This window comes from Thunnus thynnus, chromosome 18, assembly GCF_963924715.1.
Source record: "Thunnus thynnus chromosome 18, fThuThy2.1, whole genome shotgun sequence".
Classification (NCBI taxonomy): domain Eukaryota; kingdom Metazoa; phylum Chordata; class Actinopteri; order Scombriformes; family Scombridae; genus Thunnus; species Thunnus thynnus.
In genome coordinates, this window is record NC_089534.1 from 21,480,350 (window position 1) to 21,496,115 (window position 15,766).

At 39.1% G+C, this 15,766-nt stretch overlaps 1 protein-coding gene across 2 annotated transcripts in view; it reads right to left on the reverse strand.

Annotated features, from left to right (window-relative positions):
- The window catches only part of slc24a4b (solute carrier family 24 member 4b), a 35,956-nt gene that overhangs the window by 3,462 nt on the left and 16,728 nt on the right, over positions 1 to 15,766 (reverse strand). Inside the window, exons 3-16 of one of the 2 annotated variants that reach the window (XM_067572260.1) lie at positions 14,373 to 14,449; positions 11,505 to 11,579; positions 11,326 to 11,410; positions 11,121 to 11,224; positions 10,721 to 10,795; positions 10,575 to 10,600; positions 9,928 to 9,981; positions 7,334 to 7,425; positions 4,321 to 4,490; positions 3,999 to 4,134; positions 2,510 to 2,676; positions 1,738 to 1,852; positions 1,133 to 1,245; positions 903 to 968 (exon numbers count right to left, since the gene is read on the reverse strand). In XM_067572260.1, coding sequence (XP_067428361.1) covers positions 903 to 968; positions 1,133 to 1,245; positions 1,738 to 1,852; positions 2,510 to 2,676; positions 3,999 to 4,134; positions 4,321 to 4,490; positions 7,334 to 7,425; positions 9,928 to 9,981; positions 10,575 to 10,600; positions 10,721 to 10,795; positions 11,121 to 11,224; positions 11,326 to 11,410; positions 11,505 to 11,579; positions 14,373 to 14,449 — 1,355 coding nt within the window. Of the gene's footprint in view, positions 1 to 902; positions 969 to 1,132; positions 1,246 to 1,737; positions 1,853 to 2,509; positions 2,677 to 3,998; positions 4,141 to 4,320; positions 4,491 to 7,333; positions 7,426 to 9,927; positions 9,982 to 10,574; positions 10,601 to 10,720; positions 10,796 to 11,120; positions 11,225 to 11,325; positions 11,411 to 11,504; positions 11,580 to 14,372; positions 14,450 to 15,766 lie in introns of both variants that reach the window. The other variant, XM_067572259.1, reaches the window with a different exon arrangement.

Sequence of the window (15,766 nt, forward strand, 5' to 3'; positions counted from 1 at the left end):
CACATCAGAGGTGCTTGTGCAGGCTCAGGCACTGAACTGGTCTAAATTAAAATGGAGTGATAAAAATGTACCGAGAAACAGCAAAATTTAAGGCTGCCCGCGCTGATATATTGACTTCAGTTTTTCTCGGAAAATTGTCTCTTTGAAAAAGGTTGTGTGAATATCAAATTAAAACTTAACTGTTCAGCCAATATATTTAACACGGTAATCCACAGGAAGCATTTTTGATATCCATCTTTGGTTGGTTATTACATCTCAGCAGCATGTCCAATTTTCTGTTGATGAAGTTAGAGTTTCTGTAGCTGACTCTCTTTGTTGAACCACTGTGACTACTGCTGCTCATGCTAATGCTGCGGGAAATGTGCTATTACTGATCTGGGTGTGTTTCAGCTGCCATGGTGGGAAAATGTGGACAGTATTACTGGATATACAGTATATAATCAAAAAGTGTTTTTTAAAGAATGCAATTTCACATCATGAAGCAGGAAAGAAAATATGTCCAACTGTCTAGACCAACTAGGAACTCTGAATTAAAAGAGTTGTTTTATTTTCTTAGTAGGATGTTTCACATTCCAAATTATGGTTTATTGAAGTATAAAGACTCTGTGTTGTGATTATAATTTTTTTATGCATTTTCAGGGGAAAGAGCTTTAGGTTCAGAATGCCAAATGTAAAGATTTAAATCAGCTAACTAGAGTACATAACTTGGTTTAGGCAGTATTATGTAACAGTGCATCAGAAGGTGATGAGATGGAGATGTATCTAAATAAAAATAGCTTTGATGTTTTACTTTAGACACGTATAGTACACGACAGTAGTAAACCAGAAATATTCCTGGAAATGGTCAACATGTCACCGTGGCACCAGCTTAGTGTAAATAAACATTATTAATGACTGCTCACCGTGAGGGCCACAGAGCCCAGCAGAAGCACCACTGAGTACACCAGCCCCCGACTGTTAATCATCACCTGCAACAGACGAGACGGTGAGATCAGTAAATCATCAGCAGCTCTTCAAACTCATTATGCAACATCAGAGAGGAGGATTCGCTGGATTCATTTTCTCCTCACACACACAGGGCCATGCAGAGATGACAAAGTCTGAACGCTTGTAAAGCAAACTAGTCCGTTACCTCTGATCCATAGCTGACACACATGGTCTGTATGGCCCAGGGAACCCCGAGTCCCACGAGGATATCAAACACATTACTGCCGATAGTGTTGGACACCGCCATGTCTCCCAAACCTAAAACAGAACAAAGACCAGCTCAAGTTATTAAACAAGAAACGTTCATGTTACGCCATAAGTTTTTCCTCCAGATACAACTGAAGATGGCCGTTTTACTATTCTGTACTTTGATATTCACAAGGGCAGTGGTGACGCATGACTGTACTGTCATATCTATAAACAGTACTGCACTATTCCCTTTTGTTCAAGAGCTCTGTGCCAATTTGTACATCCCTGCTTGAATAACTGGGTTCTGTGCAGGAGACAATAGAGATTTCTGGACACACAGGTATGTTTCACTAAATTTTTCACAAGTGCAAATCTTTACATATCTGGATCCAGTATGCGCACTTGATGAAAACCATGTAGACATTATATCTATACAGTATTTCTGGTGTTATTCTTAGTAAGTTTATTTTAATGACTCACCAACAAAGACCTTGCAGGGATCACGAGAGTTTTTTATAACCAAAGATTTAAACACATCTCAGAGGGAAAGGTATACCGTACCTTGCCGAGCCACAATGAGACTGGCTATGCAGTCTGGGACACTGGTGCCTGCTGCCAGGAAAGTGATCCCCATGATGACATCAGGGATTCCCAGAGTGTAGCCAATTATAGTCACCTGAAAGTGCACAGAGACTGTCAGAGCTCACAAATGGAATTCTCTGTCTGCATTGGGAAAGTGCACGTCAACCTTCATATCAAATATTCAACTTTAATGTTCCCTTACTTAGTGGGAAATATCTGAACATTGTTTAAGATCTTAAGGATCTACTTGTAGATTAACACACAATTAACCAAGCACAGACTTACAGAGTAAACTTCTACTGCTAATTCTAAAAGATCTCCATTTTGTTTGTAGTTGTAAAGTTAATATGAGGCAAGCAATGCAAGATTAAGTAAGTCTCCAACAAACACTATCTTAAAATTTATATTTTCCCAGATTGACTGCTTAGTCAATAAACTGTCACAAAATCCAAAATATATTCAATTAACAATTGTATAAAAACAGAAATGCAGCAAATCCTCACATTTGAGAACATGGAATGTGTTTGTCATTTTTGCCTGACAAATGACTGAAAGATAAATCAGTTATCAAAATTGTTGTCAATTAATACCCTGTTCCTCCACGTATCAATTAATCAACTAATTATTTCAGCACTCAAGTAAACACTCAAGTTCCCTGGTGGATCAGGGGGCTGAAAATATTTGAACGCCTCACCCTGAAGAGTAGCATTTCTCATTAAGTTTTGCATTCCACCATAAATATTACACTCACCATCCAGACCATAACGTAGGAGAAGACAGCGATCCAGACAGTAGACAGGATGAAGGACAACATGAAGTATTTCTCCCAGCGAGGCTTGGCACAGTTCGGGACGGTAAAAAACAACAACAGGAGCAGAGGCCACGATATTAGCCACTTCACCTTGCTGCCGATACCTCCTGCAGCAGAAACACACGTTAGCAATAAGATCGGTCTTGTGTTTTTGATCAGAAACACATTTTAAGTTAATGCTCTGTATGAGAAGTATTAAATACCGTATTATGATGACGGTAGCCTCTTAGATATAGAACCTGAAGTTCCCATCATTATGTGGAGAATCTACCATTCTAGCAGCTTGATTGCTAATGTCATCATTAAGCAGACATATTTACATCTTTCAATTTTAGGAGCCAGAGGCATACACATTTCTCATGTATTATTTTTGGATTTTAGGATATTGTTTGTCATTTATTTTTTGCCTCAATCCTCGAATTGTTTGCAGTCTACTCCTGCACCAATATATTTATGATATAAAAGGGTCTAAACTTGGGCTACTTTAGTCATTACATGTATGAATAGGCTTTATGTTACACCTACACTCTAAACATAGAGAGTCACCCAATTTCTTTTCTCTTTTCTCTGCTTTTGCTCTGTTAATATTGTTTAGTTGAAAGGTAATAAATGAATGAATAATATTCTCGCTTCAGGTTGCAGGATGCCTCTGTTTGTACCCAAACCATGTCCCGTCTGCCTTTCTGTCCTCTTTGGCTTAAGTGAAATGGATAAACACGTCCCTCCATCTGCCATTTCCACAACACAAAGCTTTTTTGCAAAAGCTTTTATGCTGTCGAGCGCCCTCTTCCTATTTAGTGACATGAGATGACTTCAGCATATTTTATATTCCATGAAATCCAACCTTAATGGCTGTTCAAGTCTGCTGATCCTCTCAGTGATTTTAATTTTGAGGTCAGATCAATGTGGTAAATACTGATGTTAAAATGACTGTATACACCAAAACTTTACCCCCCACCCTTCCTCTTCTTTTCAAAGCCTTTTAAACCAATATAATGCAACACTTCCATACACGCAGATGAATTTGTCTGTTTCGTGGTAAATCAGATTAACCAAACTCGGATTCTTTTCACATCAGCAGCCACTGACTGATAAAAAGGGCAGCCATGCTCAGAGCTGTCAAAGAGGATGATCATTAGTCAGTATATTATGAAGCCTCTGACTAATTAGAGTGAGGACGTCAATCATTTCGGAAGCAGCAAGAAATTCTGAAGCAGATCAAGCAGAGCTGTCAAACTAAAAACTTCTTTCAACTGAATGAGACCTCAAGTTCTTAAAATAAGCACATAGTCGAAATAAAATAGATTTGTAAACATGACTGAAATGTCAAGATGATTTTATTCCTACATCTTTTCATCCTGCACCCGAAGTATCCATCCATGCATGCCAAATTACACACATTCATCAAGTAAATACATGAATCACGTACTTGGAATATGAAATGGGGAGATGGTGTCGTTCTCCTCCGCCTCGGTGGGTTTGTCCTCTGGCACGTTTCCGTTCTCAATCTCAACCTTCCCGTCGATCACTTGTGTCTCCACACCATTGGCAGCTTGGACCAACTTCTGGCGCTTTCAGAAAAAAAACACTAAGTCAAAGGGCACATGAGCAGACACGCTGCTACTTTCACTGTGTGTGTGAGAGATAAGGAAACCTTTTTGACACAAAGCTGAAAATAGTCTAATCAAAAGAAACTGAAGATAGCAACAGCAGTGACATTAACACATTGGAGCAACAACTCCCATCTGTACCTCTGTTATGATGAGGCGACTGGCCATGCGCAGACGGGTCTTGGGTCCAAAGTGGCTCGTGACCATGACACGCAGGCCAGCTTCTGGAAACCTGAACTTTGAAGGGCTGGCGTTTATGATCTCGTCCACCATCACCACAGAGCCACGGCTGTAAGCCTTGCTGGGCTTGACTGAAGTCGTGGAGGGATACGATACAAAGATGAGTAATAATCTTAAATGAGTTAACAGATTGTGTTCACTCAACATGTAAGTCTACCGCACATGTATTTTCATTCCTGTAGATCATATTTGCAGTTTCAATTATCATTTTAATTGCTTATACTTGATACCTTCCTGACATTGAAGTGTTTTGTCATGTGTTGGAAAAGTCATATACATATAAAAGTTCATTATTAATCAATTACACTTGATTGGAACATCCTAAAGTGCAAATTATTTCCAGTATTAAAACTAAACAGATAATCTTTAAAAAGCTATAAAACCAATGTAGTGTCCTTTAAACATTTATGGTGTCATTTTTCTTTTTTTTATCTTCAAGTGCTACAGAGCCAAGTTTCTTAGTGACAAAATGTCTCCGGTTCAGTGCATCCATTAATATTCCTATGTCAACGTTAAAGCTGCAGCAGGCAAGTTTTTATGTCAATGTACACCATCCCTATCACCTTAACTCACACCATGGCCTGGATGTGACAGTTTCAATGCCTACACAAATCAAATGAAAGTGCAAAAACGTCTCTTTAACAGAGTGAATGATCTGGTCTGACAACTTAGTGTGGTAAAGCTCCGAATATTACACTCTCCTCTTTTTCTTTCCATCTATGGCCTGGAAATTGATGTGCCTTTATGTTGCTTGTTGTCTCAGAGATGAGGAAAGTGATTCTTGGTAGTATAGTTTGAGGAAACACACACACACACGCATTTTCTTTCCAGGAAACAGGTTGTACTGTAAGGGATCATCATACTGTATGTAGGTCTGGCCTATTTTAATTCTAATGTCTTACAAAATAGTGTGTCCACTCAAATTTATTGCCAATGTCTGAGAACATTTAACATGTCGTCGCTATCCAGAAAAAAATCTGTAAAGGAAAAACGGTTTTTCTTAGCATCATTACAATGCATTTTTCAGATAATCCAAGTGGTCTAATTATTTTAAGTAGTAAGGGAATTTCACCTACTCCTTCAGTTTATCTTAAAAAATCAGAATCAAATTTGTAGATACACTGTTGTCCCTGGACGAGGACAATGTGGTAAAAGATTCACTTATGAGAACATTTTAAGATTCCATAAACTTGCATGTATGTGCAAGATGTAGCAGGTGTATGCATGTAAATACAAATGTGACACCCACATATGTGCAGAAAAACCTTGAGTGGCTGTGACACTTCTATTGGGCTTGAGCAAAATCAGTAATGATGTGACGACGTCAATCAATTATCTAGTTTACATGCAGTTGCATAACAGTCTTCTTTCGTCCACTGAGTCACTTGCTGGTAAACAAGGAATAGTCACGGATATTGTCGGATATTACGGGTGTCGAAACTTTAGGATTCATTCCCTGGACTCACCAGCGTTGAATCTTTTGCCCCTCACATGCCTTTGGTATAAAAACGTCACACACCGGCTGGGTCGGTTGAAATGAGCGTGTTTGTGTGCAGTTATCGACACATCACATCATTTCCGAGCACCGAACTTCAAATAGCTTCCCCAAATTGCATCTTGTAGCTTTGAAGTTTGCCTACTAGTTGTGAATATTTATGGCACAACCAAGATTGATTTCAAAATCTGTGACATTGGAGATGTAACCTCTGGCATCTTAGAGCTGAATCTCAAACTGTAATGCAGGTGGCGGACATTTTAAAACACATGTGGGGGCCTCTTCAGACTTTTTGTCTGTTTTGATTGATCTGACAATAAGAAATGTTTTATTGGTATCCTATAATTCCTCATTTGCTCTTTGCTCACAGTTGGCTATAAGATGTGCTGTATGGGGAATAAAAAAAAAAGTTCTACAGTGCACTTATTAGTTTAACTCAGCCTTAATTTGACTTATTATGCATGCAAGAATGCACATAAATTAACTATGTAAACAGAGCCGGTATAAACATTCCTCTTGTGAAATTCATTACCACTTCAGGAGGGAGTGGGTCTACGCCCCAGAGACCAGAAGAAGAAAAGTAGTATGCAAGCAGAAAGAACTGGCACACAGCAACACAACACTGTTGACAATAAGCAAGAATAAGTTTAGTAAGGCTAAACAGACAGGCATGTTAACACTAATGCAGTCAAAGTGGGGTTAAAGGTCGCTGATTAGAAGCTTCTAGAAAGGTCAAAGGCAGGAAAAGAAGTGGAGAACTGTGGCTAAAAGAAAGGAAACTTTCACCCCAACATAACATTAAAGATATTATTTAGAAAAGGCTGATTTTTCTTGAAATTTTTCTTTTAAGTTTAAGACTCAAGACAACAAAGTCCCTTGACATTAAACTGCATTACAGAAAAGAAGATTAATATCTTCCCATTTTAAAAACACATTTCATTTTGTGCCCCCTGTATGCTCAGATAAGCCTCAGTTGCTTATCATCCTAAAAAGGACTAAGCAGGCCGAGAGGAAAATTTAATGGAAGGACATGTATAACTTTTTAAATTACTAAAAGAAGAAGGGAAAAAGTAAGGAGAAAATTTGCCAAACTGTCTCTTGAGGTAGTGCAGTTCATTGAGGTCATGGGACTGAAGTTTTCTTGATATTTGAAAAATTTAGCAGAATCATATTGTATTTAATCTTTTTTCAGCAGAATGACTATCAGCTAAAGCAATTCAAGTTAGTTCAGCAGAAAGGAGGAAAGGTTAAAGCCACAGAGCCTCTAGCAGGAGATATCAACCACAGCCTTCCAAAGTCTTTTTTTTTTTATTTCAACAAGAGTAGTCTTTAGGATCCAGCCTGTCTGATTAACCTTACCTGCTGAGAGTAATGGCGATGACGGGTCGTCATCCCAAACATAGTCATAACTAGCATTACCGTCCTCCATCTCATTGCTGGCCACAGCGTTACCATTGGCCACGTTCTTCTTGGACTTCCCCATGAAAAATCTCTGCATGCTGGAGTTGAATCTAGTAAAAAGATGAAACATAATCCCTAAATTATACTGAAATAGATCAGTCTAGAGTCCTAAAAGGGAAAAAAATAAACAAGATAGGAGATACAGTGTCAAGATTCATATTTGCAAATAGGGTTTACCAGCTAGATGAAAGGCTCCAACTTGTTTGAAATATGTATTAATTAGCTAAAATAACCTGTTTATGCTGCATACTTCTATACAGTGAGTTTACAGCAAGATGGCCTACTTTCTAAAAAACAGAACCAGCATTACACTGTCCAAAAAAATATCTGAAATTTACTTTTGGCATTAGAATAGAGAAGAAAGAGAAAGTCAAGGAAATGTTTCAAAGAGCCAATCACAGGGCTTTCATCCGCTGCAGGACCATATGAGGGCCATTACTTAAATATGCTTCACAAATTCTGAACACACTGTTGCTGCCTTTGAACATAATGTGTGCAGAGGTAATACTGGCAACATCAGAAGAGATGCTCTATCCCTGTGAGAGCTTCTACACCTTCAGAGGCCAACATTATCAGTAAAGTTTGATCTTACCTTCAAACTCAAAATGTCTGAGATTCTCACAGAAGGTGCACAGGATGCCTTACTCGCATTTCAATTCCAGATTTTATGTTACTTTGTGAGATTTTTGAGGGCTTGAGAACAGAGAAGTTTTGCTTGTTTTGTACAGATTGTAAAGTATCGAGCCTAAAACTGACAGCAGATTATCAGATGAGTCAAAAATAGGCTACAATAAATTACACAAATAAATACTTTCAGCTAAATAATTAAAAATAAGTTTAAAAAAAATTAAAGCTTTATACTTTTCCTTCAACATCCAATGTGTGATTAAAGAAAGCTTAACTGAAAACACACCGAACACCAGCTTTTCAGCAAGATAGCTAGCTAGCTGAAGCTAACTTTCATCATAAAACAACTAGACAGTGCACATAATGTTAATCCTCGATGTACAGTACTGTGTACTGCTGCATCACTGCAAAAAACTTTTGTAGGAGTAGCTGACGCATTTTAGCAGTCAAAAACACTAATAAAGTTACCTAGCTAATCCTACTTAGAAGTTTTGGGTTTTTTTGAAGTTATAAGAAAATAGAAATGAAATCGCATTTAATTGCATACAGTATATCTACAAATTGTCATGGGAAAGGATGAAATAATAAAGTCCAAGACTTCTAAAGAAGACATTCATATTAATTATATTTTGTACAGCTCATTTAGTCAGTTTTGGGCCTCCATACATTAAAGCCTATACAAGTATATTTGACTAATCACATCCAAAAACAACTGCTCCTGATCTGAGATACAATAAGGTTTTTTTGTTGTTGTTGTTTTTTTACTTATTTTAACATTTGCACCATTACCTTTTGCCCTATGCTGGTATAGTTTTAATTTGCAGCACACATGCTATTTGAGAAGGAAAAAAATATATCACTGTCCAGCCCTGGAAGGTCACCTCAGAGCACTGATCGCGCTATATAAAACCCACTCTACTCCATTTTGACTGGAACAGCCCAAAATGGTCAGTGGATATTTTGGGAGAGGAGAGACATATGACAGCATATCCTACAGTAAGCACTTCTTTCCTCCAAATGAGAAAGGAGAGGAGTGATCCGGTTAAGCCTGTGCTCTTAGCCACTGCAGAGGGAGAAAGATTAAACTCTTATGGCAGGGAGAGAGCAGGCTGCTGCTGAATGTAACACAGATTATCAGCTGGACAGAGACAGCAGCACAGACGACGTGGTGGCATTATGCTGTTTGGACTATAAAGACACAGCCATGGCATAATAGATTGAATCTGCATTTTATGCTCAATTTGCTCATACAAGCTAAAAGTTGACAGATACTGTAAACAGACAAGAGTAGCCGGGTAGCTGACTACTAAAACATCCCTACTCTGATGCTTTTCTTAAATAGCTACAATACTGAAATACAATAGATTCATGTAAATTTCATGGGACAGCAGATGTGTTACATCTGAAATGAGGATTTAGAGGTAAATTAACTGTTCAAAACAAGCCACTAAAAATAGAAAATTGTCAACTGGCAGATGCTATGTGCAGTATTTTTTAGATTTCTAATCTTGATACCTGGTATAATTGTCAAATAAGTCAATGTGCTGCTATGATAAGCTATAAAACTGTGTCCTAACTGAATAAAATACATAATGGAAGTTGCTTTTGCTGTAGCTTAATTCATTAAAAAAGGTGCAAAGTTTTCAGCAGAGGGCTCCTGAGCAGAGTCTGCTGCCAACATCTGGGCAGCGGACGTGAATGAGACACTCCCCTTCAGCTGGAAGCCCACTCTTCTCTTGTGAAACTGCTGAGCGCACGATTGGATATATTCAACAGCTCACAGGTATTAGTGTGCAAGAGTGGAAGCATCTCTCCCCATGCATACACTCAGGCTGTTGAAGTGGGAATCTGTCATCAACCAACTTGCTTGGTTAAAAAAAAAGAAACAAAGTGTAGAAGAGATGTGAAGAATGTGCAGAACTCACTTCATGACGAGGATGTATCCCGCATACATTACAACCAGCACTAAACTCTCCCACCTAAAAACGAAGAAGATACAGGATGAGGGTTAAAATGACACACTTTGACACACACAATTTACACACTTAAGCTTATAGCTTATATGAATGTCTCCTGATTTTATATCTGCCTAATACAACCATTATTTGGGATAATGACCAGAGTAAGGGCTTCAAAAACCGAGTTAGATCTGCTAGCAGGGGGCAGAATCTGAGATTGACATTAAACAAACTGAGATTAAAACCTACAATAAGATGATTAACAAAATATAAAAAATAACCGACTAATCGTTGTTTAAGCAAAGATGCCAAACATTTATCTATTCCAGCATCTCAAGTGTAAGGATTTGCTGCTCATTTTTGTTTTTTAATGATGGTGAACTGAATAAATTTGGGATTTAGACAGATGGTCAGACAAAACAAGTTCATTTATATACCTCAACATGCACACTAGGAACCTGCGTTGTGCATTTTTTTTTTTTTTTTTTTTACCATCAGGAAAAAAGTAGTTAAAGCCCTAACCAAGATACTCCCAAGGTTCTTTCAAACCTCAAATTCTAGTAAATGTAAACCTGGAATTTTAAAAATAAAAATCAACTGGATGAATAACTCACCACACTATCTTCTCATCATAGATGAACTGGAAAATAAAGAAACATTTTTCTTTTAAAACATTTAAAAAGAAGAATGAAAGCAGTAAATCACTGCTGGTCTTCATTTATAAATGCATGTAACGAGCAGGTTTTCTTGTCCAACTTACTGCAATAAGAGCCACAACAGCCAAGATGTAGTAGAAGGAGTCTCTGAAAACCGCCCACCAGGTCAGCACCACCACCTAAGAATCCACAGAGAAGAGTCAAGTCATATTTGAGATATTTTATGGAGTATTTGGTCATACATATGGAATTATCAAAAGCACTTAATGTGTAAATTGAAGAAGAGCATAAGAGAAGAAACACAGACTTCTGATCTGTGTATGCCTTCAGAGTTTACTTCTCCATTTCCAATAAAACCAGTTCTGTGAAAACTTCTTTGTTTCCCCTCAGTAAAGAACTTCTACCACATATGTGCTGTTCTGCAGTCTATAAATAAACAGAAGATGCAGCCGCGGCAGTAAGTCAATGCCTCTCACACACACACACACACACACACACACACACCTGTCCAGCGAAGATCCCACAGACTCCAATGATGCAAAGGATGTTGAAGACCGCTGAACCCACGATGGTCCCCACCCCCACATCACCATGGGTGATGAAGACACCTGCACAGAGGGGAAATAGCCAATCAGAATCAGCCATAACACCAACCATCTGGGAATGCCTTTGAGTATGAATGTGTGTGTGTGTGTGTGTGGCTCTCTACCAATAACAGATGCAAACAGCTCCGGTGCAGAGCTGCCAGCTGCCATGAAGGTGGCTCCGGCAACATCTTCACTCAGATCGAGTTTCTGCATAAATAAAGCAAAGATGGCTGGTTTAAATAAACAAACCCACACTCTGTAACTAACTCTTAAAAATAAAGACTACAACTCCTTTAAGTACCTCACAGATCTTCTCCAGCGATGTCACAAAGTACTCGTCACATGTTATGGCGAGGGCAAGAAACATGTAGAGCGCCTATGGACAAAAGCAGTAGAGTTAAGTTTGAAGAGTGTGTGTGTGTGTGTGTGTGTGTGTGAGAGACAAGGGCAAAAAGTGAGAATACAACTGTGTGTGTGGCAGTGCATGCTTGCATAGCCACATCCTTAATCAGCAGAAATTAGATGAGTTAATAGAGCCTTGGCAGAGCAAAGATGTTCTGCTGCTAAAGGACGGGTGAAGGAGAATCTCAAAGCACAGCACCCAATTAAAACAGGGCCTGCATTCATTTCAAATGTCAATTCAGTGACGAGCCGTTTTCCTTACAATGTGAAAAATCTACGGGATCTGCATACTCGTGCCGCTGTGAGAGAGGAGGGGGAGGCAGCCTATTTCAGTGGCTGAGGCGAGATCTATAAATTATAGATCAGGTGTGACATCATGGCCCGGCAGCTCTGACAGTCGTGCTCTGCTCTATGCTATCCACAGGGGGCAGTGCAGGACTGCAATATGATAAGACTCCAACACATTTATCCTCATTAGTATTGAATCCAGGACAATATTAAGTCGTAATTTAGCATCAAACATACAGTAGAGATGGGGACAGCTAACAAAAAGTAAGTTTAGTATATTGGATTGAAGCTCAAATGTCAGTTTTGGTTATATCCTGATCATGAACACTCCTCTGTGTGTTACTGGAGGAGAAATTTTCATAATTTTTGAAGGTAAACCAAACACAAACTCCAACAAGGACCGCTGATATTGTAGTTAATGTTGGTTTATTTCAGCATCACTGTTGCGGTCAATTTAGCAGGAGATGAGGGCATGCGTTCACTGAGTTGAGAAGGGAGGTTACTCCCCTGCTTCTGCAAATCAGTGCTCAACCATGCAGGGAAGGCAAGGTAACATAGTTCTTACATCTACACCTTGGCTCAAACAGGCTCTCAGTGTGTAACAAGACTGTGTGCTCAGGACATTCCCTACCACTGATGACAGTGAGGTCATGTCCTTATTTTCCTTTCTCTTTTGTGAATTCGAGGGTTTAAGCAACCCAGGGGGAGTCTCTACAATTAAAAAGCATATTTATTAGCTGCTCCTGATATTGTTTAACTCAATGAATCTTACATGTGACGCCTTTTAAGCCATCAAAACAATACATTATTAAAAAGCTTCAGCATTTCTCCCCCAGAATTTAATTCCTGACAGTGAAGAGACCGCTTTGATAAAACATTTAAACCCTCATGCTGGGAAATAAAATTTAATTTGCATTTAAAGGAGTAGTTTAACATTTTGGGAAATATTCTTATCTACTTTCTGGTGGAGAGTTAGATGAGAAGATTGATAGCACTCTGATGTATGTGTGGTAAATTTGAAACTAGCCTCCAGACAGTTGGCTTTTCTTAGCACAAAGACTGGAGACGGGGGGGTGGGGGGGGAACGGCTAGCCTTGCTCTGCCTGAAGGTAACAAAATCCGCCTACCCACTCCTCTAAAGCTCATAAATTAACAAATTATATCCTGTTTGTTTAATCTGTACAAAAACCAAAGAGTAAAAAATGGCAATTCGCCATTTACAGGGGGTTCAGTGTCAAACTATTCCTTTTATTTTTTGGTCTCTGGTCAAAATGTTGTAAGCGGAGCGGGAAGTGTGTTTGAGGGGACTAAGGACCTCAGTGTTTCTATAATCCTGGTTGCAGCCCTGGGTGTATTTGATAAAGAGAAACTTTTTAAAGCCAGTTCAATCCAGCATGAAGAGTTCATTCACCAGTGCACTAAAATGAACAATATGATTAACTGGGTTCTCCATTGAAATCCACTGCTGGTTTTATGTCAAGTCAGTGGACTGAATGTAGACAGTAATGGTTTCTAACGTGGAGAAGCAGCTTATACCAACACACAAAAAAAGAAAGAAAAAGACATTTGCCTGTCCTTAACTCCTGACCCGTGCCTGTATATTTCAAGCATTCTTATGAATCATGCTCACATTTGAACTAAGACTAAAAATACCTCAACCTCAGAGAAGTACTACCATATTTATGAAGCTTTTTACAGACACTCAAAGGAGTAGAAGTTCTCCATAGAGAGACATCATTTTACAACACTCGGAACTATAAAATTAAATTAATGATGTTTTGTAAGTTGTAACAATGTGCATTCTATACATCCACAAAAAGGCTACATAGTATATACAATTACACAAATTAAACTTGTTTAATGGCTTATATAGGTTGATTTTAATGAAGTTCTGCATTTTGTATTTCTTAACCAGTAAGCTTAGATCTTGTGTTTGTTTGTTTACTACATTACAAGTTAGATGCAGATGCGCCTTGACTTAAATAATTTAGTAAGATGTTTTGACACTTCCATTTGTTTGCTCTCATGGTTTCAATCCCAAATGTAGCTGCAAGATTTCTTTCAGTACCACTGAATTGCTTTACACCTCTTTTCTTTTTCCCTCCAGTATACCTTCCTGACTAAATACATGATCTGTGTCTGAGTTTTTGTACAAAAATTGGCGCTTGTTCATTTTAATGACAATGAGTGTACCATCAGTGTATCATCATGTGAGCGATGAAAACATCCTCTGTGGCATCTTTAAAGTCTAGCTCAGCAAAACCTACTACTGCAACCCCACCTTAACAACCAGGCTTTATGAGCTGGAAAAGTTCACTTATGTGAAAAGCTTCCAAGTCCACGCTAAGCTCCACTGAGTGAATGTTGACTGGGGACCAAGGTGAAGGGAGTTGCAGGTGCAGCCTCTTAAAAAAAAAAAAAAAAAAAAAGAGGGAGAGAGAGAGAGAGAGAGAGAGAGAGAGAGAGAGACTCCTCTTACCGCCGTAATGTGCAGCAGAATGGCCCCACTCTTCCGTTCATTATTGGTGAAAAAGTCTTCGGGGAACTCGTGTATTGCTGAGGAGAGAGGAAATGTAACGGTCACCACATATCAGCAGCATGACAGCAAGGTGCATATCCCCGCCCCGAGAGGACTGTATGACTTCACAATGGATGTTGGTCTCAGAGGAACAGTCCTGAGATGCCCTGTTGGTTCAGCACGCTTACACTGAACTCATTGCAGCACATATGTGAGTGCTATTCCTTCTCTTGTTCTTACATCTCATTCCACTGGATTATCTAATACAGCAAAATTATCTTGTTTACCTAAAAACAGGCCAACACAGCCAGGAAGGGTTAAATGCAAATTAAATAGCAGCCTGTGATCATCATCCAAAAAAAGCTGGAAGAAAACATCAAGGGCTTTGAATTTTCAAAAGGACTGAAATGGCTCAAAACACTTTGAAAATCATCTTCAGCCCGCAGTATGTCACACCACCCAGTAATCAATGACTTCATACTTATTTATGCCCAAGTTGGTGGTGGGGAAAAAAAAAAAAATTAAAAAAAGAACAAGAACAGTCAACCATCACATCTCAAAAACAAATGTAAAAGCTTGGGCTATATTAAGAGCCTGAAGTCATACAGGATTAAAGCAAGCAGGCAGAAAAACCTCCCATGCTGAGGACTCATCATCCATCATCCAGAGCTCCAGCTGGAACACAGTGTGATCATGGTACTACCATACGGCTCAGATCTCTGGGAGCACAGACACTCCGCAGTGCACCTGGCTGGAGACAGAAGCTGGCCGTCTCCCTGACGGGACCCGGCATCTGTGGGGAACAGCCTCTGTCTGACCTGTTCCTGTTGGACCTGGACTGCAGGCTCTCATCTCGTCTTGCCTTGTATGAAGCCTGCAACATTACTAGCATATTGCTTACACAAGCTACAGCTATCAATAAGATCTAGTTAGCCTTATACTGCAGGCAGGATAAACTATCCAGCTGAAAAAAAACAAGACTAAGAGTTTAGAGCCATGCTAGCAGCTCTGTGAGCGAAATGTTATACCAACATAGAAGGACAATTCTAAGATAGTTAGCATACATGTTTACTAAAATGTATGTAATTAAATTTTATTGACATTCAATCTGTGGGGGTCATAAATATCTGTACCAAATCTTATAGAAAAGTTGTTGAAACATTTCACTCCAAACCACAACTATGACCTGCTGGTGGCGCAGGTGATAATCAAAGTAGGCGTCATCCTCTGGAGACCGTGAAGGTCTTTACAAATTTGCATGGCAATCCATTCAGTCGTTGAGATATTTCCCTCTCGATGAATGTGTGGGACCGACTGACCTTACAATGCCTGGAACCATGCCGCTATCATGGCTA